At 35.6% G+C, this 26856-nt stretch overlaps 1 protein-coding gene across 2 annotated transcripts; it reads right to left on the bottom strand.

Annotated features, from left to right (window-relative positions):
- Positions 1-25762, bottom strand: tcaim (T cell activation inhibitor, mitochondrial). 2 transcript variants are annotated; one of them, XM_067401144.1, is made up of 11 exons: positions 25628-25762; positions 24317-24362; positions 24083-24215; positions 23789-23939; positions 22094-22349; positions 17533-17655; positions 16595-16692; positions 16405-16496; positions 16050-16282; positions 12267-12398; positions 1-1993 (listed from the first exon to the last, which is right to left on the bottom strand). In XM_067401144.1, exons 2-11 carry the CDS (start codon positions 24346-24348, stop codon positions 1768-1770), a joined length of 1476 nt encoding a protein of 491 aa, XP_067257245.1. In that variant the 5' UTR covers positions 24349-24362; positions 25628-25762; the 3' UTR covers positions 1-1767. The 2 variants fall into 2 exon arrangements, with proteins under 2 accessions (XP_067257245.1, XP_067257250.1); XM_067401149.1 differs by lacking the exons at positions 23789-23939; positions 24083-24215; positions 24317-24362; positions 25628-25762 and adding an exon at positions 23024-23192.
- Between the last annotated feature and the right edge of the window lie 1094 nt (positions 25763-26856).

Raw genomic sequence — 26856 nt, 5'->3', positions numbered from 1 at the left:
CATCCATCCATCCATCCATCCATCCATCCATCCTGTTATTGTTTGTTTGCAGCCACACAATGGTTGATTAATAGATATTCAAGTATTTTCAAAAAGTTTCAACCTTAAAGATAATTAATTAAAGACTTCAAGGCAAGGTTTTTGATGTATAATGACCAAAATTAGAAGAAAGCAGAAAATCCTCCATGCCCACAGGGAAGCAAATACTTTTGGTTGGTCTGTGATCTGCTTGCTGATAATCTTTGTCTCAATCCTGCATGTGTAAATCTGTCTAAAAGCAGACAGTACAGTGACGCAGACATCGAAAAGACTCGCCGGTAACAGCTGAAAGTGATGATTCACATTCAGTCATGCAGGGCTGGGATAATTTTCAAAAATGCGCGGGTGCCTGCAAATTCAGCTTTGAGACGCATTAAATAACAGCTACACTAACAGATGGACATTTGGAATAATTGAGATTTTTTAATTTTTGAAAGGTGTCTCATGCTTACCAAGGCTGCATTTATATGATGAAAAATAGAAAAAATGTAATTTTGTGAAATATTATTACAATTTAAAAGAACTTTTATTTTTTATTATTTAATATTTTTATTCCTATGATCTAAGCTGAATTTTCAGCACCATTACTCCAGTCTACAATGTCACATGATCCTTAAGAAATCATTCTAATTGGTGCTCAAGAAACATTTGTTATTATTATGAATGCTGACAACCATTTTTGTAACTTAATATTTTTGTGGAAACTGTGATGCACTACCACTCAAATGTTTGGGGTCAGTACAATAATAATAATAGAAAAAGATATTAATACTGAAAAATCTTGAAGAAAACAAAAGTGGTTTCCACAAAAAACATTAAGCAGAAAGGCTGTTTTCAAACATTAACAAGAATAACAATGTGATAAATTCATAGTAATATACAGTCATATATGACATAACAGAATTATTATATTTCATATCTGTTAGAGTGGGAAATTCATGGACTATCACAATGAACAAAACCTTCAAAAACATTACAACCAAATAGGTACATAATAACAATGCATACAACAGTGACCATTAATGCTTTGACCATTGTTTGAACTGTGTTACACAGTTTGATATTTCTCCTACATACAGATATCATGTTATAAACCTTTGAAATGCAATAGCAGCAAACAGCATAGATACACTGCACACATCTCAAGACAGACAGTACAGCATTTAGGATTTATAATGTACAGAGACTACATCTGAACTTTTCAAATTTTCAGAGAACACTTTTCCATTTCTCAATATTTGTATACACTAGAAGAATTATTTGTCCAAAAACACTTCATCTGAATTTTGACTGCATTTTAGATTCTAGCAATATGACAAATCAGTAAATGTGTATCTCCTGTGAATCAGGTACATTCAGGTTTTGAAATGATAAAGACTCAAGCAGTCAACTGATTGTTTCAAGGCAAAAAGAACCTTATCGGTATTTCCAAAAGCTATTTTTATAATAGACTGAGACATGATGCTTAAAAAAAGAGATGATGATTATGTTTTTGTCTAAGTGTTACACACATTAGTGATGTACATGGTTGGCAGTGCAAATAATCAACAAACTTCCTGTGCTAAGTTATAACATCACATCACTGGGGTCCACTGCAAGTATTTTAGAACCAAAGTGCATTTATAATCATGCCTACACAATAGGCTGTTTCAAAAATGTCAGAATCTTATTGTGGCTACATAAGCCTGAGAGTCATAGTAATAAAGTCCCAAAAAAGTTAATTGTGTTTCAGCCTTTCCAGTCCCAGGGAATGCACAGATCCCCATCCTGCATGACTGAATAGAAGTGAGAGATGCACAGATGAAGACCCTGCATCTGAGGGGATCTCTCTTCCATCAGACGCCTGCAGCAGGGGATCATTTGACTGCTCGACACGCTGGGCTCTTTAGACAGACTGCGCAGAGACAAATCCTGCAGACAACTCGAAATGATGTCTTCTTCCTCCGCCTCCAACCTGTATAGAAGGGAATATTTTCCATTTGAATGAAAGACGGCTTTAAACAGTGGCAACATTACAAAAATATATAACAAGCGTCCTTGTTATATATTTTATATGCACTTATAGTAATAACAGTATATTATGCATAACTATAAGTAACTAACATTAAACAAACCCTACCTAACTGTATAATTACAATGTAACATATAAAATAAAGGGTTGCACTTTATTATTTTAAGGTGCCATTGTTACAGTGTAATTATATATAATATATACTACTGTTACGTACGCTGCGCTATGTAATTGTTTTTTTTCATGTCGCTGCATATATGTGCGTGTCTGTACTCCATTTCAGGTGTGACTTCTGATTGGACGATCCGTCTGTCAATCTGCTGGCGTAAGGGTCTGACGTCAGGGATCGCGCTACCAATCGCGGGTTACGGAGCGGCTTGTGAGCAGCTTAAAACTTCAATGGCGGCAGCTCGAAAACAGACTCTGGGTTGGGGAGATGGGACATTCTCTGTGAGGATGGTTTTCTCGTTCGAGAGACCAGTTTGAGAGACTGATCAGTGTTTGCGACTTTACTGCTGTTATTATCTTGCAGTTGGGTCAGTTTCTCTTGTGTTGGGAGTGCTTATGTTCGTTTGTGCTCGTGTGTTCGATACATGCTTTATCTAGGATGCCGATTGTTTATGACCGCTGTATTCGCGGAACCTTCATCTCATGTTCCGGTTCAAAGCTGACCCGTGAAACCTTCATCTCATATTCTGTTTTAAAGCTATGTAGCCTGGCTGGAGAGGTTGCGAGTCAGGTAAGCAGGTCGCGACCTACATTTACACACGCAGAAGAAATATGTATTAGACACACTAGCCTTAACGAGTGGTGCTATTTCTGTATGTTTTGTTTGGTTAGACAGCGTGGTTTAGTTATAGCGTTTTGAACGTTGAAGATGTTTCTTTCTGCATTTTCTTTTGTTAGTTAGTTTAGCCCTTTAACTTTAGTTAGTTTTGTTTTGTTATACTTAGTTCTTTGATTTAAGCTCCACTCTCTCACTCCTTCCTCTCCTCCAGATCTTTTGCTGTTTGTTTATTCTTGTTACGTTGTATATATTGTAAATATCTACTTTATTATTATTATTATTATTATTATATTACTTCACTTATATTTACTGAAATTAAACCTTTGCAACGAAATTGCTGGTTTGTCTGTCCCTTTTCTTTTTGCCATCCTGTTACTGCCATTATACACACATTGCCACTGTTTTGTTATGTCTGATAATATTCCTAGACAAACTACATCTAATTAACGAGGGACGTAACATATTTGGGGGCTCGTCCGGGATCCCTTTCTCTTTTTGGGGAAGGGATCTCAAGTTTTTATATTGTTTTCAATATCTCGGAGGATAGTTGTATGTGTGTGTTTTTGTATGGTGCAGGAAATGGCAATGAAAAGGGCATTGTTTGGTGCATTGTGAAGTGTATAGTGATAATTGGACACAATGAGTACTTTTGACTTGCAATCATTTGTTGCTAATCCAACTTTGCAAGTGTTTGAGCGATGTAGAAAAGATGAGTTGCTGCAGATAGCTGACCACTATCGCATTCCTGTGGTGAGGCAGTCTCTAAAGCGTATTATTAAGAATGAGATTTTGAAACGTTTGGTCGAATTAAAAGTGTTTCTATTTCCAGATGCGGAAAGTGAGCGAGCTGACACTTCGGCTGTGGAAAAGCGTACGCCTAGCGTGGGGAATTTGGAGGAGGCAACAGGTGAGAATGCTGAGGTGGAGGCGGAGGCCGAGCCCAAGGCTGTCTTACCGCCCTTCTACCCACTGTCTCCGTCTTCCGTAGAGTCTGGGGGTGACGCGCGACTTAAGGTTCGCATAGCCCGACTCCAGATGGAAGTGCAGGAGCGAGCTGAGACGCGCCAAGCTGAAATGAAGTTACGCTTAGAGATCCGTAAAATGGAAATTGAGGCAGAGACGCAGGTGAAATTGCGACAGCTCGAGTTAGAGTCAGCGAAGGCTGTCTCTGACCGAACTGCGCGGCTTAATCCTGTTAGCCCTGTTGTTGCGTCAGTAAATTCGGCAAATTCTGTGAGTGATTCGACCACTACATTCGATATTAGTAAGCAAATCGCTTTGGTGCCTCACTTTAGAGAATCCGAAGTGGACACGTACTTTGCTGCTTTCGAGCGAGTAGCTGCTGCACTTCATTGGCCGAAAGAGGTTTGGTGTCTGTTACTACAGTGTCGACTCGTTGGAAAAGCACAGGAAGTTTGCTCTGCGCTATCTTTAGAGGAAAGCTTGCGATATGATGTCGTAAAAAATGCTGTACTTCGTGCATATGAGTTGGTACCTGAAGCGTATCGGCAACGCTTTAGGAACCATAAGAAGGTAGCTCAGCAAACATTTGTGGAATTCGCCCGGGAGAAGGGAGTTCTTTTTGATAAATGGTTGTCTACTAACAATGTGCAAGATTTAAGTTCGTTGAGAGAACTAATGCTTTTAGAAGATTTTAAGAATTGTTTGTCGGAACGAGTAGTCACATACCTGAATGAACAAAAAGTTACGTCATTGTCACAAGCCGCGATTCTTGCGGATGAGTATGTGTTAACGCATAAGAGTGTGTTTGTTTCAGGTCGGCCAGAGAAAGCACTGAATTCGGCTTCAACTCAAAATTCGAATACCCGTAGTAAAAGTAGTTCCCCACAGAATAAAGAAACACGAGAATGTTTCTATTGTCACAAGGTAGGGCATGTTATTTCTGATTGCCTGATGCTTAAACGTAAAAACCAGCAAGGACAGGTAAAACCTGTTAATTTTGTGAAGGCTGGGTCTGAAACTGTTCTAGAGAAGGATGAAATTGATGCAGGGTTTAAGCCATTCTTGATGAAGGGGTTAATCTCCGTAAATGGTAAACCTGAGGAGCAGAAAGAGGTACAGATCTTGAGGGATACGGGAGCAATTCAATCATTTGTAATATCTGATGTACTTCCGTTGTCGGAACAGACATCTTGTGGGTCAAGTGTACTAGTGCAAGGGATTGAAATGGGCGTAATTAAGGTACCATTGCATCAGATACACTTACAGAGTGACTTGGTTTCAGGTTTCGTTAGGGTGGGTATACGTTCTTCCTTTCCTGTCAAAGGTGTGGCATTCATTCTTGGAAATGATTTGGCAGGAGGTAAAGTGTCACCTGTGCCAGAAGTTATTGATAAACCTGACTGTTTTATCCATGCGGATGACATCGCTGATCATTTTCCAGATGTATTTGCTGCTAGCGTGGTTACTCGTGCGCAAAAACGCAGAATTGGAGATGACATTGTTCTGTCTGACACTTTTATGTCACCGGTGTTCACTGAAGAAAGTTCAGGGTCAGATCAGAAGGGCGCGGATGATGTTCAGCATGATAAATATTCCGCTGAGTCTGAATTGTTAGTTGAACCGTTTCTCATGAACGGATTAAGATCGCACAGCGAGAAGACGTGTCACTGACTAAATGTTTTTCTGCTGCTGAAAGTACAGACTCTGATAAAACCAGTTTTGTAAAATACGTGATTGAAAATGGGCTACTGTTAAGGAAATGGCGTCCTAATTCAGATGGGGAGAATGAGTGGGAGGTTGTGTGCCAGATCGTTTTGCCTACTGCCTACCGCAAACAAGTGTTGAGTTTGGCACATGATCACGAGTTAGCAGGTCATTTAGGCGTGACAAAACCTATAACCGCATCCTCCAACATTTCTTTTGGCCTGGCTTGAAGAGAGATGTATCTCAGCATTGCCGTACTTGTCATGAATGTCAGGTGATGGGTAAGCCGAATCAAAAGATTCCACCAGCTCCGTTAGTTCCGATTCCTGTCATTTGCGGACCGTTCGAACACATAATTTTGGATTGTGTTGGTCCGTTGCCGAAATCCAAGGCAGGAAATCAATTTTTGTTAACCATTATGTGTTCTGCGACACGTTTTCCAGAAGCTGTTCCATTGAGAAAAATAACTGCACCTGTTGTTATTAAAGCTTTGCTTAAATTCTTCTCCACCTTTGGGTTGCCAAAAGTCGTGCAGACAGATCAGGGGACGAATTTCCTTTCTAATGTTTTTAGACAAGTGTTGAAAACCTTGGGCATCACGCACCGAATTTCGAGCGCCTACCATCCTGAAAGTCAGGGTGCGATCGAACGTTTCCATCAGACGTTAAAGTCGATGTTGAGAAAGTATTGTCTAAGCTCTGGGAAAGAATGGGATGAGGGAGTACCACTTGTACTATTTGCAGTTCGTGAGGCAACTCAAGAATCTCTGGGATTTAGTCCTGCAGACTTAGTTTTTGGTCACACAGTTCGAGGTCCGCTAAAAGTCGTGAAGGACAGGATGTTAAATGACAAAAAGCCAACCGAACAAAATGTGCTGGATTATGTCAGCCGATTTCGGGAACGATTGCATAATGCGTGTTCATTTGCACAAAAATCGTTGTCAATTGCTCAGGAGGGCATGAAGAAACGGTACGATAAGAAAGCTGTTGTGCGTGAGATTCAACCCGGTGACGAAGTTTTAGTACTGTTACCAGTACCTGGTTCAGTTTTGACCGCCCGTTTTTCTGGTCCGTACAGGGTATCTAAGAGATTGAGCGAGACTGATTTTGTGATACACACGCCTGATCGCAAACGAAAGTTTCGAACATGTCATATTAACATGTTGAAATCATATTGTTCTCGTAAGGTACCTGAGAAATTTTTGGAGGAACAAGAAAAGCCAGTCGCTGTTCCTACGGAGGTTTTAGCCGTTGCTGCTATTGCTGTGCCTGACTCCACTGCAGTGAATGATGAGGTTCTGCTGCCATCTCCTGGTGAGTGTTATACTGACGATGGTGTTACACTTCGTAATGATTTGTCAACGTGTGGTAGACTTTCAAATTCTGAAGTTTTAAAAAGCTTGCCAGAAAACCTTGATAATTTGCTTGGGTCACAGAAACAGGATATTATGAGACTAATTCGAGATTTTCCTATGTTGTTTGGTGATGTTCCGACTCGAACTAATGTGTTACAGCATGATATCCAAGTGACGTGCAGTTCTTCTATTAAACAACATGCTTATAGAGTGAACAATATCAAGCGTTCTGTGATGAAGTCTGAGGTGGATTACTTGTTAAAAAACAACTTGGCTGAACCTAGCTACAGTCCGTGGAGTTCACCTTGCCTTCTTGTACCGAAATCTGATGGCACATTTCGGTTTTGCACAGATTATCGAAAAGTAAATTCTGTGACTGTACCAGATAGCTATCCTCTTCCTAGGATGGAAGACTGTATAGATAACTTGGGTTCTGCTAAGTTCGTGACGAAATTAGATTTGCTGAAAGGGTATTGGCAAGTGCCATTGACCGCTCGAGCTGCGGAAATTTCAGCTTTCGTTACTCCGGATAACTTCCTACAGTACCGGGTTATGGCGTTCGGGCTGCGAAATGCTCCCGCCACATTTCAGCGCCTCGTAAACATTGTACTGTCAGGAATTCAGAACTGTAATGCATACTTAGATGATTTAGTTATCTATTCGTCTGATTGGTCTGCGCATTTGACTGTTCTTCGGACAGTTTTTAAAAGGTTAGCTGACGCTTCCTTGACAATTAACTTGGCCAAGTGTGAATTTGGTAAAGCAACGATTACTTACTTGGGCAAAGAAGTAGGTCAAGGTCAAGTCCGTCCTGTTAGTGCCAAAGTATCTGCTATTGCTGACTTTCCCGTTCCAACGACAAGACGAGAGTTACGTCGGTTTTTAGGAATGGCTGGTTACTACAGAAGTTTCTGCCGAAATTTCTCAACTGTAGTACATCCTTTGACCAGTTTGTTAAGCCCATCAAATGCTTTTATTTGGAGTGATGCGTGTCAGCATGCTTTTGACAGTGCAAAGTTGTTGCTGACTAGTGCACCTGTTCTCGCTGCCCCAGATTTTACACGTACTTTTAAATTGGAAGTGGATGCTAGTGCTGTAGGCATGGGAGCTGTTCTTCTCCAGGAAGATGACGTTGGTTTTGAGCATCCAATTTGTTACTTCTCTCGAAAATTCAACCGACATCAGCGAAATTATTCTACCATTGAGAAGGAAGCTTTAGGTTTGATCCTGGCCTTACAGTTTTTTGAGGTTTACGTTGGTTCATCTGTTCTGCCTGTTATTGTGTACACGGATCACAATCCCTTGGTGTTTTTGTGTAGAATGTACAATCACAATCAACGTCTTATGCGTTGGTCGTTGATTGTGCAGAATTATAACTTGATCATAAAGCATAAAAGGGTTCAGAAAATATCATTGCTGATACTTTATCTAGAGTATGAAGCTGCTTTATGTTAAGTTTTTAAGGGGGAGAGTGTTACGTACGCTGCGCTATGTAATTGTTTTTTTTCATGTCGCTGCATATATGTGCGTGTCTGTACTCCATTTCAGGTGTGACTTCTGATTGGACGATCCGTCTGTCAATCTGCTGGCGTAAGGGTCTGACGTCAGGGATCGCGCTACCAATCGCGGGTTACGGAGCGGCTTGTGAGCAGCTTAAAACTTCAATGGCGGCAGCTCGAAAACAGACTCTGGGTTGGGGAGATGGGACATTCTCTGTGAGGATGGTTTTCTCGTTCGAGAGACCAGTTTGAGAGACTGATCAGTGTTTGCGACTTTACTGCTGTTATTATCTTGCAGTTGGGTCAGTTTCTCTTGTGTTGGGAGTGCTTATGTTCGTTTGTGCTCGTGTGTTCGATACATGCTTTATCTAGGATGCCGATTGTTTATGACCGCTGTATTCGCGGAACCTTCATCTCATGTTCCGGTTCAAAGCTGACCCGTGAAACCTTCATCTCATATTCTGTTTTAAAGCTATGTAGCCTGGCTGGAGAGGTTGCGAGTCAGGTAAGCAGGTCGCGACCTACATTTACACACGCAGAAGAAATATGTATTAGACACACTAGCCTTAACGAGTGGTGCTATTTCTGTATGTTTTGTTTGGTTAGACAGCGTGGTTTAGTTATAGCGTTTTGAACGTTGAAGATGTTTCTTTCTGCATTTTCTTTTGTTAGTTAGTTTAGCCCTTTAACTTTAGTTAGTTTTGTTTTGTTATACTTAGTTCTTTGATTTAAGCTCCACTCTCTCACTCCTTCCTCTCCTCCAGATCTTTTGCTGTTTGTTTATTCTTGTTACGTTGTATATATTGTAAATATCTACTTTATTATTATTATTATTATTATTATATTACTTCACTTATATTTACTGAAATTAAACCTTTGCAACGAAATTGCTGGTTTGTCTGTCCCTTTTCTTTTTGCCATCCTGTTACTGCCATTATACACACATTGCCACTGTTTTGTTATGTCTGATAATATTCCTAGACAAACTACATCTAATTAACGAGGGACGTAACAACTACCGTTCAAAAGTTTGGGGTCAGTAAGAGTTTTTATTATTATTATTTTTTAAAGAAATTAAAGAAATTAATATACTTTTATTCAGCAAAGATGCATTAAATCAATCAAAAGTGACAGTAAAGAAAAAAAAATTACACAAATATTTTGTATAATTGTAAACAATAAATGTTTGAGCAGCAAAATGACGTCTTTCTGAAGGATCATGTGACACTGAAGACTGGATTAACGATGCTGAAAATTCAGCTTTAGAAAAAAGAAAACAAACGCACTACCGTCTGAGGTGCCAGTCAAAAGAGATAAATTCAAATGTGTATGAAAAAGGGATATATGACCGCACACTCAACTTGCGAATAATTTATTAGCCAACGTTTCGGCAGAAGCCTTTGTCAAGGTATACTTTCACTCCAAGTGGAAAGAGCATAAATAGACAATCAACAGGTGCATACAATTAATTCCAATCAAATATACAATCAATCAATAGACAATAATCAATAGTATATATATATATATATATATATATATATATATATATATATATATATATATATATATATATATATATATATATATATATATATATATATATATATATATATATATATATATATATATACATATATATACATACACTACCACTCAAAAGTTTGGGATCGGTAAGATTTTTAATGTTTTTAAAAGAAGTTTATATATATTAGTACTGAGTAACAGTGTTGTCGGTAATGTATTATTACAACAACGCAATTAACATAGTCACATTACTTAGTAACACATTATTTTTTAATTTACAAAATATCCGAGTTACTTTTTCAAATAAGTAACCCAAGTTCCTGCTCTCCTGTCCCCATTTTGAGAGAAATTTTGAGAGTCATTGTACGTAAACATGATGGTTATTGTAGTTCTAGACTAAATGTGAGCATTTAATCATCTCACTTGCACAAAAACAGATTTACTATTAAAAGTGAATAAAAACAGGGAAATGCAAACTCAGAATATTACGCAAACCTGTACTATTTAAATGAGAAATAATACAAATATACTTTATGTATTTTATCTAATTTTATTAACCAATATCTTTGCTGCTGACTCTCGATTAAAAACATTTAACCATACCAATAAGCAAAAATTACTTTAGATAAACATCACATTTGTTTAATTTTATATTGCTGAAGTAAGAGTGTTGAACTTTCTGCTTTTGCACCCTATTCTTCTTCAGTCCAGAATTGCAGCACAGCTGAAATGTATGTTTGAGCTGCACCCTCTACTGTACAGGCATGAATATGCATTTCCTTCAGCCTGAGGCTTAGTCATTTCATTATGGTGTGAAAGGGCCTTCATATTTGCTAAAAATAGAACTTTTTTGTTGTTAAAAAACAAGCAAGCCTATCCCAGATGAGAAAAAGTAACGTAAAACATTGCTTTCCATAAAAAGTAACAAAAGTAGCATTAGTTACTTTTTTTTAGGGATTAACACAATGTTGTAACACATTACTTTTAAAAGTAACTTTGCCCAACATTGCTGAGTAATATTAATTAACAACATGTACTTACTATAGGGTTAGGATTAGGGTTTGGTTTAGGGTTAGTTACAACATTAATTACAGTAATTACATGTAACAAAGACACTAAAATAAAGTGTAACACAAAATAATTCTTCAGTTTGTTTGTTCTTGTGGTTGTCTTGAGTATGCTTAAAACAAGACAAAACATCATTAGTCACGAGACAAAACACAAGATATTTTCTTTGAAGACTTTTGGAAGTTTTGGTTAGTGGGTAAATTTATCTAATTTTAACGATGTTTAGATATTTTTACTAACAACAACAAAAAGATATTGGTAAGAATATAATATATGCAGTGATTTTCATGATAGCACTGAAATATGTATGGTTATGGAAATTTTGACATATATACTGCTAAATCATACCAGTCTTTCTAAATTAGTGCTTAATAAAGTCCAACATACTTCACCATCCAAATGTTTGGGGTCGATAAGATTTAAAAAAAAAAAAAAAATTGTCTTATTGTCCTATGATAAGTCTCTTATACTCAATAAGGCTGCATTTATTTGATAAAAAATACAATAATATTGTGAAATATTATAACATTTTTAATAAGAGTTTTCCATTTTAATATATATTAAAATGTAATTTATTCTTGTGCTTTACTCCAGTCTTCAGTGTCACGTGATCCTTCAGAAATCATTCTAATATGCTGATTTGATGCTCAAGCAACATTGCTTATTATCAATGTTGTGTGGCATAACATTTTTTGGAAACGTGCTACAATTTCTTTTCAGTATTTTTTGATGAATAGAAAGTTCAAAAGAACAGCAATTATTTGAAACAGAAAACGTTTATAACATTATAAATGCCTTTACTTTCACTTAAGATCCATTTAATGTGTCCTTGCTTTAAAAAAGTATACATTTCTTTTAAACAACAAAACAGCAAAATCTTACAGACCCCTAACTTTTGAGCAAAGATAATAATTCTAGTGGCTAAAAACAACAATTATGCTATCCTAAATTATCAAAGAAAATATAAAACAGCTGTATATAAAACAATTTCTGTATTTTGATGTTTTTATAAATGTAACGGTACATTCAGTAGAAAATAATTTAGGGTGCAACTTGATTTTATACATTGGGACTTAGGATTGGATTGTGAAACATTATGAATCAAGAACATATTAAATATAGTAATAATAGGGGTTAACATGGTTTTCCCTGCCCTCACATCCCTGGTTACATCAGAAAAATAGAAACTTTACAATTTGATACAAGATAATGCAAACAAACATATTTGGTCTTTAGAATAATTTACTTATGATTCATGCACATTCAATGGTCAATTTTGATGTCACGCTAATGTGCAATGATAGGTCAAGCACTCACTTGTCCTTCCGCTGAATGCGTCTCCGGGCCTCCTGGGCCTGGCTCTGGAGGAAGTTCTGCAGCTGGAGGGTGTCACACATAGTGGGGATGATGAAGTGGCCCGTCTCATGCAGGCAGGGGGTGGAGCGGTCACTATGGCAACAGAACAGAATAGAAAAAGCAATGATTGACGGGACATTAAGCAGCACAAAGACTTCTCAGTGAACACTGAGGATATATCAGTCAGAAATACGACAGAAATGAATAGAACACAGGGAACGGCAGGAATTAAGACAATACCATTCATCTACAATCTGTTGTTAACAGTCCAGTATGGTCTCTCTTCTGTTTCTTTTTTATGTTTCTCTTGTCCTCTCAGTGGAATACTATTATTTACAATAAAACATTTTCAACGGCAATCCATTTAAAGCTATAATATGTAATTTCTCATAATGCTGTTTGCTGCATCAAATGCAACTGAGTTATAAATGCCACATGAGTTTAAAGGCCGATTCACATCAAGAATTATAGATAACTATGTAAGCGGCCACACCAACGGACGATACGTTCTGTTTACTCTAAACATATACTGTAATTCATTTTGCAGTTATTATAAGCCAGGTGGATTCTGATTGGCTGATGGTACCAAAAGAAAATAGTTAAATAAATAAATAACCAGGCAGGAACTAATAAAACATCTACTATAATGAAATATCTGCAATTTATGTTGATTGCAAATAATTTTATTTTGTCAGATCACACAGCTAAGTTTAAAACCTGTCAATGGAGGATTGGCTTTTTGGCTACATAATTTTATAGTTAGGGTGGTTAGATTTTGTCCATAGTGATTTCATTGCACTGTTGACTATGGAAGCTTGTTGAATAAAGCAATTTAAAAGATAAATGTGACTTTTTAATCTCACAATTATGACTTTTTTTTCTCTCTCACAATTTCTACTTTACATCTCGCAATTCTGAGAAAAAAGTAAGAATTACAAGTTAGAAAGTCCAATTCTTTTTTCCCTCAGAATTATGAGATGTAAACTAGCAATTGTGAGAGAAAAAAGTCTGAATTGTGAGATAAAAACTCGCAAATTACCTTTTTTAATTTTTTATTCCATGGCTTCCATAGTCTTCGGCTATGACATTGTTGGCTAATATTATTTTTAATTATATTATATTTATATATTTTTATTATAATATGCCACTGTTCAATTTTTTTTTTTTTTTTTAAATGCTTTTATTCAGCAAGGATAAATTGAAGTGACAGTAAAGACATTTATAATGTTACAGAATATTTATATTTTAACATTGACTGAAGATTTTACACTGAAGCCTATGGAAGAGGATTAGGGCCAAGCAATAATAAAAAAAATAAAACCATCTTGAGATTAAAGCTGTTAAATTTCGACAAAAAAGTCAAGATAAAATGTTGAGAATAAAGTCATTAAATTACAAGAAAAAAGTTGTTATATTATGAGAACAAATTGGGGAACAACAAAATGTTATTCTCAACATTTTATCTCAACTTTTTTTCTTGAAATTTAACGACTTTTTTCTCATAATTTAATGAGTTTATTCTCGTAATTTAACAACTTTTTTCTCGTAATTTAACGAGTTTATTCTCAACATTTTATCTCGACCTTTTTCTCAAAATTTCATGAGTTTTTTCTCGTAATTTAATGTGTTTATTCTCAACATTTTATCTCGACCTTTTTCTCAAAATTTCATGAGTTTTTTCTCGTAATTTAACGAGTTTATTCTCAACATTTTATCTCAACTTTTTTTCTCGAAATTTCATGAGTTTTTTCTCGTAATTTAACGAGTTTATTCTCAACATTTTATCTCAACTTTTTTTCTTGAAATTTAATGATTTTTTTCTCGTAATTTAACAAGTTTATTCTCAACATTTTATCTCAACTTTTTTTCTTGAAATTTAATGATTTTTTTCTCGTAATTTAACAAGTTTATTCTCAACATTTTATCTCGACCTTTTTCTCGAAATTTAATGAGTTTTTTCTCGTAATTTAACAAGTTTATTCTCAACATTTTATCTCAACTTTTTTTCTTGAAATTTAATGATTTTTTTCTCGTAATTTAACGAGTTTATTCTCAACATTTTATCTCGACCTTTTTCTCGAAATTAAAGAGTTTTTTCTCGTAATTTAACGAGTTTATTCACAACATTTTATCTCAACCTTTTTTCTCGAAATTAAAGTTTTTTCTCGTAATTTAACGAGTTTATTCACAACATTTTATCTCAACCTTTTTTCTTGAAATTTCATGAGTTTTTTCTCGTAATTTAACAAGTTTATTCTCAACATTTTATCTCAACTTTTTTTCTTGAAATTTAATGATTTTTTTCTCGTAATTTAACGAGTTTATTCTCAACATTTTATCTCGACCTTTTTTCTTGAAATTTAATGATTTTTTTCTCGTAATTTAACGAGTTTATTTTCAACATTTTATCTTGACCTTTTTCTCGAAATTTAATGAGTTTATTCACAACATTTTATCTCAACCTTTTTCTCGAAATTAAAGTTTTTTCTCGTAATTTAACAAGTTTATTCTCAACATTTTATTTAGACATTTTTCTCGAAATTTAAAAACTTTAATCTCGAGATGTTTTTTTTTTATTATTGATATTATTTAGCTTTACAATCACAGGAAAAATGACTCTTTTTTTTTTTTACTTTATTTTGATCATATAAATTCAGCCTTGCTGAGCATAAACTTTTTTCAAAAATATTAGAAAATGGTAACGCTTTACAGCAAGATCTCATTTGTTAACATTAGTTAATGTATTAACTAACATGAACTAACTATGAGCAATACATTTGTAACATTTATTAATCTTTGTTAACATTAGTTAAAATCCAGCTGTTAATAGTTTGTTCATGTTAGTTCACAGTGCATTAACTAATGTTAACAAATACAACTTTTGATTTTAATAATGTATTAGTAAGTTGAAATTAACATTAAGATTAATAAATGCGGTAGAAGTATTGTTCATTCTTAGTTCATGTTAAATAAAGTAGTAAACTAATGTTAAATAATGAAACCTTATTGCAAAGTGTTACAAAAAAAAACAAAAAAAACTTACCAACCTGAAACTTGTGGTGATATAAAAATATTTTATTCATTTTTCTCACCGTTAATCATGTCATAAGAAAATAAAAGTTGGTTCAGAGGTGGAGAAAAATATTTCCTTATCCAACAATCTGATACAAAAATGTTTGGTTATACTTTATTTTGATGATCCCTTTTAAATATTCTGTTGACTATAAGTAACTATAAGCACCTACATGTCAACTAACTCTCATTAGAGTATCAGTAGAGAGTATTAATGGACTGGTAGTGTTTGGGTTTGAGAATAAGTTGACATGTACTTGCAGAGTTACTTATAGTCAGTTGAATGTCTGTTGAGGAGCATCAAAAAGTGTAAGCAGATATTAATGAGACAGTCTACTAATACTTTAATGACTGGTAGTTGATATGTAGGTGCAAAGTTATTTATAGTCAAGAGACTGTCTAAAGGGGACCATCAAAAAAAAGTGCTACTGATTTTCTTTTGAAAATCATTTATTAAAAAAGTAAAACAATTTCATGTTAACTTTAAGCTGGTGTTTTTCCGAAGAGATTGGCCAGTGCGTAAGCACTGCTCAAGCCTGCTATCACTGAGGCTCAGTCGTGCTTTTAGTGATGGGAATTAGTGCATTTCTGAGCACCCTGCCTAGTTGAAGGTTGTAAACAAAGAAAATACACACGAACAAATGGCTGGAATGAAAGTATATGACTATTTACTTTTCCAAGGTCATCGTGAGGCCTTGCAGGCTGCGGGGGTGCAGGAAGAGGCGCTGAGGCAACAGTCTCTTGTGGAAGGTGTTGAGGGTACTGTAATGTTCCTCCAGAGGAAGAGCTGGACCCATCCGCTTGATGTGAATCACCTGAATCCCTCCCAAAAGGTGACTGATGCGCTCCTTCAGCCAATCCGACTGCTGGAACAGGCTTCGGTAACTTGGTAATCTCTCAAAGAGCTGAACATACACATGGACAGACACATGCCTCATAGTCAGCATAAATGTTTGCCATGATATTTTAAGCTTTTTTTTTTTTAAATAAAGATTACCATGACTCTGGTTTAATAAAAAAGCTGTACCTTTGACCATTGATGGTGGACATCCATTGTTCCTAACATCACATGCCCTGAGGCATTCATCCCTGACTGGTCAGTAAAAACTATTATGTGTCCTATGTTTTGGGAAAGAGAGACAATTGAGTAAATATTTGTGCTCATTTAACATTTGGGCCATCTAATCCCATCTCATGAATCCTATTTCCATGGTTACCTTTCAGGTTGTGCAGAGCCTCAGGGCTTTGTGTGTAAAGACGACTCAGACTCTGCAGCTGACAGCATTTATGTGAAACTCCCCATTTGCGCTGCCACCTACAGGACAGAGAGCCACATGATCAAAGGTGAACATTCTGACAACAGGAAGAACAAGATAATGTGTCCAACAGGCCTTTTTTTTTTTTTTTTTTTTTTTTTAAGATTTTACTGCATCATTTGAGAATAGTTTATTTTTGTTATCTAATAAATTCCAAGTCAATTGACTACTTGCTAACCAACTCAAAATAAGTAAATAAATAAAATATAAGCAAGCCACACCATCAGACATTATAACCAAACTGTCACCTGGGGTTGATTAATGATTTGACTGTATTCTTTCCAGGACATGCAACAAATGCTTTTAACATTGATTAAACCGTTTTAAGAATTAAGACTTCAAGTTTACCATTAACTGAAGAACTACTCATTATAGGGATGCTAGTCTGGAGCATTAACCACTACACCACACTAATATGCTCGGTGATTAAAAATAGGACTGTCAAACGATTAATCACGATTAAATCACGCATACAAAATAAAAGTTTATGTTTGCATAATATATGTGTGAGAACTGTGTGTAATTAATATGCATATATAAATACACACAAGTTAATGTATATATTTAAGAGAAATATGTTATGTCCAAAATATTTGTATTTATATATAATATAAATGATATATAAATATAAATACATATACTTGTAAATATTTCTCAAATATATACATGAATGTGTTTGTATTTATATGTACATAATAATTCCACACAGTACACCCACATATATTAGGCAAACTTAAACTTTTAGTTTGTATGCGATTAATCGCGATTAATCGTTTGACAGCCCTAATTAAAAATCACACTTAAACTATAAGAGTACTTTAGTCTGTGTTAGAGCTGACCTGATATCCAACAAACCAAGTTTATGAATTAGCACTCTTTTCAATCTTTTCAGCTCCTCACGGTGTGGAAGACTGGCATTCTGTTTCTTTGTGGCCTCCGGCTCATTGTTTCTCAGCCATAAACTGAAGATAAACACAAAGAAAGAAAGAGAAACGTTTCAGATTTGCCAATGAGTTAAATCAAGCATTATATATCCCAGATTCATTCAAGAATATTGCCAATGAACTTTGTCTGACATAATATACCTTTGTTCAAATATTACATAAAGCATTTGACAATACTATTCAGGTATCCAAAAGTGTCCCAAACCCTTTTGTAAAGTTGTCACAAAGCTCAAAGTTCCTCCTCTCAAATGGGTCAGGGAGTACACAGTAGTCGGGTTAAGATTTAGCCAATTCAATTTTCACTGCGCCATGCAAAACTAGAGCAAACAATATTAAAGTTCGGGTTTAACCCTGTATAATCAGATTTTGAACAGTTGAAATCAGAAAATAATCAGAAAATTGAACAGTTTATTGAACCTAATCATAAATCTTTAAAATATGATATTTTTGTTGAGTATCATATTTGATACATCAGGCTTTTAAGGTTATATAGTATAGTATAGTGAAAATATGGAGCTCATACTTGAGAAAAAAAACACCTCAGTTTTACTCAAACTGAGCAAAAAATATGGTGCAGTTACTGATATTTATATGGCCACAAAGTGAGATGAAATTCTGATAGCTTGTTATGTAAATCGATGAGACCTTGATAACAGTATTTGCACAACATGCAAATAAATATAAGTTGTCTCTCAATATGTCTTAGTATGATGATATTTAAATGCTTAGTTTTTATTGTGGGGGCAAAACATATAATGCAATGCAATACAATGATGATTGAGGGATACACAAATAAACGTTAATCAATCACCTGACAGATCATATTTAATACTCACATTTGAACATGATTGTTATTTAAAAAATAAAATTGATGTAGAGATAAGTAAACCTGTTACTTCAGTCCAGTAAGTGTTCATCTTGAAATATTAGTAATATAAAAGTTATTCTTGGTTTTACTTTATAAAAATCAATAAAGATTTCAGAGCAGAAATCAGCCTTTTTAATTAAAAGACAGTAGGCATGTTGTAGACTGAGTACAACAGTTTTTTCAAACTTTTGATCATCTTCATAATTAAGAGGTCTGTGGAATTTGCATACCAAATAAGCTTTGTACAGTTAAAAGCGTGTGCCAAGGTTTTCATTGAATTTCCACAGCCTCAGGGTTTCCAATGCTTCATTCTCAGGCTGTAGGGTTTCTGTTGAGTCTAGGCACATCTGTGGTTCAATGTACAAATTACTCATTGTACTAAATGGCACAAAAACCATTAATGGTAGTACTGTAGAAAGAATGGCTTGGGAAGATTGTGTTCTGAGGAGAAGGACAAGGCTAAATGTAGGTTTCTGGTGAGACACTAAAGTTGCCAGCTGGGCTCTTTCTGGCTGCTCTGATATAACCCACTGGTGTCTCAACAGTTCTACATAATTTCTAATTGAACATTAACCAAAGCTGCTGGAGCACTCGTCTAGCAGTTAGGTGGTATGACACATTAAAGGAATAGTACGGCCAAAAATGAAAATGTCCTGATTATTCTAGAAGACATATATACAGTGGGTACGGAAAGTAATCAGAATTTTTCACTCTCTGTTATATTGCAGCCATTTGCTAAAATCATTTAAGTTCTTTTTTCCTCCTCATTAATGTACACACAGCACCCCATATTGACAGAAAAACACAGAATTGTTGACATTTTTGCAGATTTATTAAAAAAGAAAAACTGAAATATCGCATGGTCCTAAGTATTTCAGACCCTTTTCTCAGTATTTAGTAGAAGCACCCTTTTAATCTAATACAGCCATGAGTCTTTTTGGAAAAGATGCAACAAGTTTTTCACACCTGGATTTGGGGATCCTCTGCCATTCCTCCTTGCAGATCCTCTCCAGTTCTGTCAGGTTGGATGGTAAACGTTTGTGGACAGGATTTTTAGGTCTCTCCAGAGATGCTCAATTGGGTTTAAGTCAAGGCTCTGGCTGGGCCATTCAAGAACAGTCACAGAGTTGTTGAGAAGCCACTCCTTCATTATTTTAGCTGTGTGCTTAGGGTCATTGTCTTGTTGGAAGGTAAACCTTCAGCCCAGTCTGAGGTCCTGAGCACTCTGGAGAATGTATATCCCTGTACTTGGCCACATTCATCTTTCCCTCGATTGCAACCAGTTGTCCTGTCCCTGCAGCTGAAAAACACCTCCACAGCATGATGCTGCCACCACCATGCTTCACTGTTGGGACTGTATTGGACAGGTGATGAGCAGTGCCTGGTTTTCTCCACACATACCGCTTAGAATTAAGGCCAAAATGTTCTATCTCGGTCTCATCAGACCAGAGAATCTTATTTCTCACCATCTTGGAGTCCTACAGGCGGGTGTCCTTTCATGTATCTTGCACTGAGGAGAGCCATAAAGCCCTGACTGGTGGAGTGCTGCAGTGATGGTTGACTTTCTACAACTTTCTCCCATCTCCTTACTGCATCTCTGGAGCTCAGCCACAGTGATCTTTGGGTTCTTCTTTACCTCTCTCACCAAGGCTCTTCTCCCCCGATAGCTCAGTTTGGCCGGACGGCCAGCTCTAGGAAGGGTTCTGGTCATCCCAAACGTCTTCCATTTAAGGATTATGGAGGCCACTGTGCTCTTAGGAACCTTAAGTGCAGCAGAATTTTTTTGCAACCTTGGCCAGATCTGTGCTTTGCCACAATTCTGTCTCTGAGCTCTTCAGGCAGTTCCTTTGACCTCATGATTCTCATTTGCTCTGACATGCACTGTGAGCTGTAAGGTCTTATATAGACAGGTGTGTGGCTTTCCTAATCAAGTCCAATTAGTATAATCAAACACAGCTGGACTCAAATGAAAGTGTAGAACCATCTCAAGGATGATCAGAAGAAATGGACAGCACCTGAGTTAAATATATGCGTGTCACAGCAAAGGGTCTGATTACTTAGGACCATGTGATATTTCAGTTTTTCTTTTTTAATAAATCTGCAAAAATGTCATCAATTCTGTGTTTTTCTGTCAATATGGGGTGCTGTGTGTACAATAATGAGGAAAAAAAATGAACAAATGATTTTAGCAAATGGCTGCAATACAACAAAGAGTGAAAAATTTAAGGGGGTCTGAATACTTTCCGTACCCACTGTATCTTGGATGGCCTGAGGGTGAGTAAATAAGGAAATTTTTATTTTTGGATGAACTATATCTTTTAGCTACAGTGCTCTTTAAGATATGGAATACATGCCTTCGAATCTGGCCTGCAACCAGTTTCCAGTTTCCATTCCCCCTTCCTTTTGGATTCTATACACTGTCCTCTCAATTAAAGTGCAAAAGGGATGTAAATGAGACATGTGGTAGTGCTAAGAGTGTAGGGTGATATGGCCAAAAATAATATCATATTTTTTTCCATATCATACGACGATATCAATATTTATCACGTTATTCATTTACCACATAAAAATTAATGTAAACATGTAAACTTGTTTTTTCACAAGTAAACTCCACATAGTAGCAACCTTTAAATTTAGGGCCCCATTAAATCCATTTTAATTTACCATAAATTCTGTGTTTTCCATTTTATTTTAGGGGGATTCTGTATTTTATGACTTAATACAAATTTGTATAAACTTAAGTATAAGTATAATGTAATTGAATGAAAATATAACAATTAATTTTTTGTCAAATAAGATACTCCACAACAGAACTGTATAAATGTAAAACATGAATGAAAAAAATATCTTGATTGTATGATATTCCGGTTACACTTTATTTTACAGTGCCGTATTTACATTGTAATTACTAAAATAAGTACCGAGTGCTATTAATTAACTACATGTACTTACTATAGTTACAGTTAGGGTCAGATTTAGGGTTAGTTACTTGTAACTATGCATAATTCACTGTTATAAATTCGTTCTATTAGTTGTAGTTCAGTGTGTCTATTTTTTTGTCAAATGAAATGGTGAAAAGCTTGTTAAGAGACTCTCAAAGTAGCTCTGGAGATGAAGTTAATGTGTTCATGCTAATCATGTTAGCATTATGCAAATTGTTTAAACACCTAGCTAAAAATATGCTAGCAGTGTAGGGGGCAGTTGTTGCGCATGGCAAGCACCACTTGCATTTTCTTCAGGCAAATGCTGATATCACCGTGAGTGTCACTTCTGTGAGTTTGTGTATCAGACAAAACCACGTCATTCATTCACACAGAGACATGCAGAAATCACATATTAGAGACATGCACTCCATGGCTGTCGTCGTTTATTTTCACTGTGTGATAGGTTTTTAATTAATTATATTAGATTAATTATATCGAGTAAAAATGTCCAGTTTATCATCGTTGTCGACGTAAATTTTATTGTGATCTCGATATGATATCATTTATCGCCCAGCCCTATAAGAGTGTATAGGCAACCTAAACTGACTTAAAAAAAGAAAGATTAATGTGAAATGGCATCCAGGAATGGTCTCCCTCTCAATACCTGAGTGTGGGCTCCACTCTCTTGGCTTGCTCCAACTCCTGCTCTGGGTCCCTGAAGCCGGTGAAAGTGTAATAAGTCTTGTCCCATTTGATGGGCCGATAGAAAGCTGTTTCAGGCTGCTGTGTTGAGCTCTTCTTGGTCTCAGCCTTGAGCACATCCTGCATATGTTCAACCGAGAGGCTACAGGACCTCAGAACATCCAGCACTGTGCTCAGAACATCCTTAGAATGCAGGGTGAAACTCACAGATCGGAATCCTGGGAAATGTAGGGTTCTTCAATTAAAATCATGCACTGTAAACAGAACATAGATTTCTATTCAAACATTTGGAGTCGGTAAATTTAAAAAAAAAAATGTAAAGTCTCTTATGCTCACCAAGGAAGCATTTATTTATATACAGTTATATTGTGATATATTGCTACAATTTCAATATATTTTAAAATGTAATTTATTCCTGTGATGGCAAAGCTGAATTGTCAGCAGCCATTAGTCCGTGAGTCCACCAAATTGCGACTTTTTTAGCAATTCTGACTTTTCTGAGAAATAAAGTCTAATTTGAGAGATAATATCCCAATGCTGACTTTTTTCCATGCAGTTCTAAGTTTATATCATGCAATTCTGACATTTTTTTTCAGAATTGGACTTTATAACTTGCAATTGCAAGTTTACATCTCACAATTTGAAGAAGAAAAAGCCTGAATTGCAAGATATAAACTTGCAAATGTGAAAAAAAGTCATAATTTCAACATATAAATAGCATTTCTGACTTTTTTTCTCGCATTTGCGAGTTTACATTTTACAATTCTGACTTTATAATTCGCAATTGCGAGTTTACCTCTCACAATTCTGAGAAAAAAGTCAGAACTGTGAGATGTAAACTCGCAATTGTGAGAAAAATAGTCAGAATTGTGAGATAAAAAGTCGCAATTACCTTTTGTAGTTTTTTTTATTCCATGGCGGAGACAAGCTTCCATACTAAACTTCTATTTCACGCTGAGCGCTTGGCATTTTTTTCCAGATGCCGAGAGTTGAAAAAAGTTTTACCCAGCCATCCAATCACAGTAAAAGAGAGGCGGGACAAATACCACACAGACCAATCGCCACATCCTGCTTTTACAATGGCAACAGAAAACAACAACTTTAAGTACTTCACGTTGTGTTAACATTTTTATATTCAGAAATTTGATACTAGTAACACTTCCGCAGATATTCCGTATAATAGCAACCAAAGCGTCTTAGCTGAAAAAAAAAGAAAAAAAATGCTGCTAGGTGTTTTCAGAAGAGCGCCTGACCTTTTCATCTGGTTAAAAAAGATTTGGTGGACACACTGCCTTACTTTAGTGCCATTCTAATATGAGGATTATGTGTGGAAACGTGAAACATTTTTTTCTTGAATTAATAATTTATTTGAAATAGAAATCTTTTGTAACATTTTGTCACTTTTTTATCAATTTAATGCATCCTTGCTGAACAAAAGCATTAACATCTTTAAAAAAAAAATAGATTTTTGACCCCAAACTTTTAAACTTTTAAATGACACCTTACTGTCAAAACTGTTAAAATAAGGAATTAAATATTTTGTGAGGAAAACAAACTGTACAACATTATCACATAGCTTCAGGAGACTACTTTTATTTAATTTTTTTTAGTTTGGCAGTACAAATGACAGTGTGAATTAGAAATGAACTGGTGTTACCTGAGGCTAGTAGACTACCACTGGAGTCTGCTCTTTCTTTTGTGTCCCTGACATAAAAAGTGAGTTTTGTAGGTTTGGGGAATCTCGCCCCAGGCTTTTGAAGATTTTCCAGATAACCATTTAACCTTTGGAGGGAGTTTTCATTCACTTCCTATAACACAGAAAAAAAACAAAACAATATAAAACCCTCACAACTGCTCTGCAGAGAAATGTGGAAAAGGAGGAAAAAATATCATACATTCTCATTAAATTGTTTATATATATAATAATATATAATAATTTAATTATTATTACTCTCTCTCTTGGATGCTGGCCAAAGAAATCAGGGTGTACTGCAAAGTAAAAGGGCCGCAGGGCATTAATGGCATCCGCTCCTGAGAGATTCCTCCTCTGAATGATACGAGCAGAGAAGCATCTACCACCAAGCCTGTAAGAATTAGAATGATATTGGTTGGATGCATGAGAACAGCAATAATAAAACTGTGTAAATTTTTCCCTTTGTTTTTGTTTAATTTGGATAAAACGTACCTAACATAACGCAGGAAGGTGGTCACATACATCACGTTAGTTACTTCTGGCAAGAGAAATCAAGTCACATGATAAAAGAAAAGCATGACAGACTTTAGCCTCTTTAACAGGTCAAAATCAGAGGACAAACATTATACATTATACAGAATGTCTGCTGGATCAATTAATCAATCCCCCATGCTGTATAATATATATATATATATATATATCATAGAATAGAATAGTTGATAGAATAGTTTTCTAAATATAATATTTTAATGTAATATTTTAAAACGCAATATATTTGTAAAGAAAATGAAACATTTACAGCAGCCAAAAAATGACATATAAAATTAAATATATAGATAGATAGATAGATAGATAGATAGATAGATAGATAGATAGATAGATAGATACATAGATAGATACATAGATAGATAGATAGATAGTATTATCAACAATGAAATCAGTTGAGCTGTTTAATATTTTTGTGGAAACTGTGATACATTTTTTCCCTTAATATATGAATATATATATGACCTCTAATAAATATATAATGGATTTATGGTATTTAAACAATGAAAAATAATTTAAACAAAATCAAAACTACATTATATTTTAAAATTTTTAAAGCTAGCCACCCATTGGCAAGAGACAATAGCTTTGCTTTGAGGTGAATGACATGGCTAAGGTTCACAAAGGATTCATGGAATGTCATAAACATTAATGATTTTATTCACAAAAATCCATACGCTATGGGGCCAATTAGACATATTGGATGTATGCATGGATTAACTTTTATTTTATTTTTATTATTTCCTATTCTCAAAGACCAGGTACACACCCCCATATAGTCATATACACAAAGACAGTGCTGTCTACCTGCAACTAAATAATTTCATGCATTATATATTAAGATATACGGTTGAACAAGAATAAAAGCTTGACTGGACTTGAGCAGAGACTGTCAACTCTGGTCAGGTGCAGACATGTAGGCCTATCGAGTGTGTTCTTGACCTACATAACGTTAACTGTGGATAGTGTAATCACAGTCCTCTTATTTTGACACATATCAAACAAGAAAAACAAACAACTCGACGAGAAATGGTTCCACCCTAAAACAGCATTCTATTGATTACACTTTAGAGCCATTAGATTTAATCCGCATTCAAAACCCTCAATTCAACACATAAACACTGATCAACACTGTAAACAAGGACAAACACAAACTCTGTGCGCTCTTAAAATACACATAAAAGTCCCAAACTTAATCAGCCGCACACACACGTTAGCATGAAATAAAAATGTCAGAGACACCATAAAATTATTTACCTGTGATTATGCAATTTTACATGTTCGCTGTGGTCAAAACACAGCTTGAACTCATGTACTCCATTCAGGCCTAATCATCGAGACAGGAGTAATCAATTGCCTATCTTTGAATCAAGCGCAGCTATTGGGAACTGCTCCCATCATGAGCCAGGCAGAACTAATCGTCATTCCGTCTTTGCCTGAGCAATCAGTCAGTCCTGGCGCCATCTATAGGTTATCAAAATCAAAACGCATGAATAGTGTATTTCAGTTTTTTTTTTTTTTTTTTTTTTAATGTTCCGCTGAAGCTAATACCTAAAATAAAAAATACCTAAAATTAAATTTAGATTACACGTGTAATCTAAGTTAAGGTCAATAATACAACATGCGTAATAAAGACATAATGACATGGCTTAATGGTTTTTGTTACTTGTATGTGTATGCTAATTTGTGTTATTTTTTATCGAAAGATGGTGTTTGGAAATCAACGTGTGGGTTAATAGTTTTCATGTACTCGTATGATTAGCCTACTATCATTTGTTTTTCTATTGTTGTATTATTTGATTTGTATAGCCTTGTATAGCCTTGTTAGCTATCATTTGTAATTGTAGGCCTACTGCTGTTCTATAGTATCATTAATATATAGTCAATATACTGCAATATTGCCTCTATCTATCTATCTATCTATCTATCTATCTATCTATCTATCTATCTATCTATCTATCTATCTATCTATCTATCTATCTATCTATCTATCTATCTATCTATCTATCTATCTATCTATCTATCTATCTATCTATCTATCTATCTATCTATCTATCTATCTATAGGCATGGTCTGAACTAGACCCCTGAAGGTGTGCTGTGGTATCTGGCACCTGCGTCGTGTGGATTCATAGCAGCAGCAGATCCTTTAAATCCTGGAAGTTGCAAGGTGGGGCCTCCATGAATGGGATGCATCCTGGTGCCATGTGTTCCCCAGGTAAGTGATCTGGATCGAACTACACAGGCCAACCTTTGTTCCCCACGTGCATCAATGAGCCTTGGCGGCCCATGACCCTGTTGCTGGTTCCCACTGTTCCTTTCTTGGACCACTTTTGATAGATACTGACCACTGCAGACCGGGAATACCCCACAAGAGCTGCAGTTTTGGAGATGCTCTGACCCAGTCGTCTAGCCATCACAATTTGGCTCAATTGTCAAACTCACTTTTTCCTGCTTCTAACACATCAACTTTGAGGACAAAATGTT

This window comes from Chanodichthys erythropterus, chromosome 2 (genome assembly GCF_024489055.1).
Source record: "Chanodichthys erythropterus isolate Z2021 chromosome 2, ASM2448905v1, whole genome shotgun sequence".
Classification (NCBI taxonomy): domain Eukaryota; kingdom Metazoa; phylum Chordata; class Actinopteri; order Cypriniformes; family Xenocyprididae; genus Chanodichthys; species Chanodichthys erythropterus.
This window is presented reverse-complemented; position numbering and strand designations above follow the sequence as displayed.

Excerpts from the sequence above, each read along its gene's own strand:
- tcaim (XM_067401144.1), bottom strand. The coding sequence starts at position 24,348 with ATGTATGTGACCACCTTCCTGCGTTATGTTAG. Across the intron at positions 22,350-23,788 it reads TGGTAGTCTACTAGCCTCAG|GATTCCGATCTGTGAGTTTC; the intron begins GTAACACCAGTT and ends TACATTTCCCAG. Across the intron at positions 1,994-12,266 it reads CGCATTCAGCGGAAGGACAA|GTTGGAGGCGGAGGAAGAAG; the intron begins GTGAGTGCTTGA and ends CCTTCTATACAG.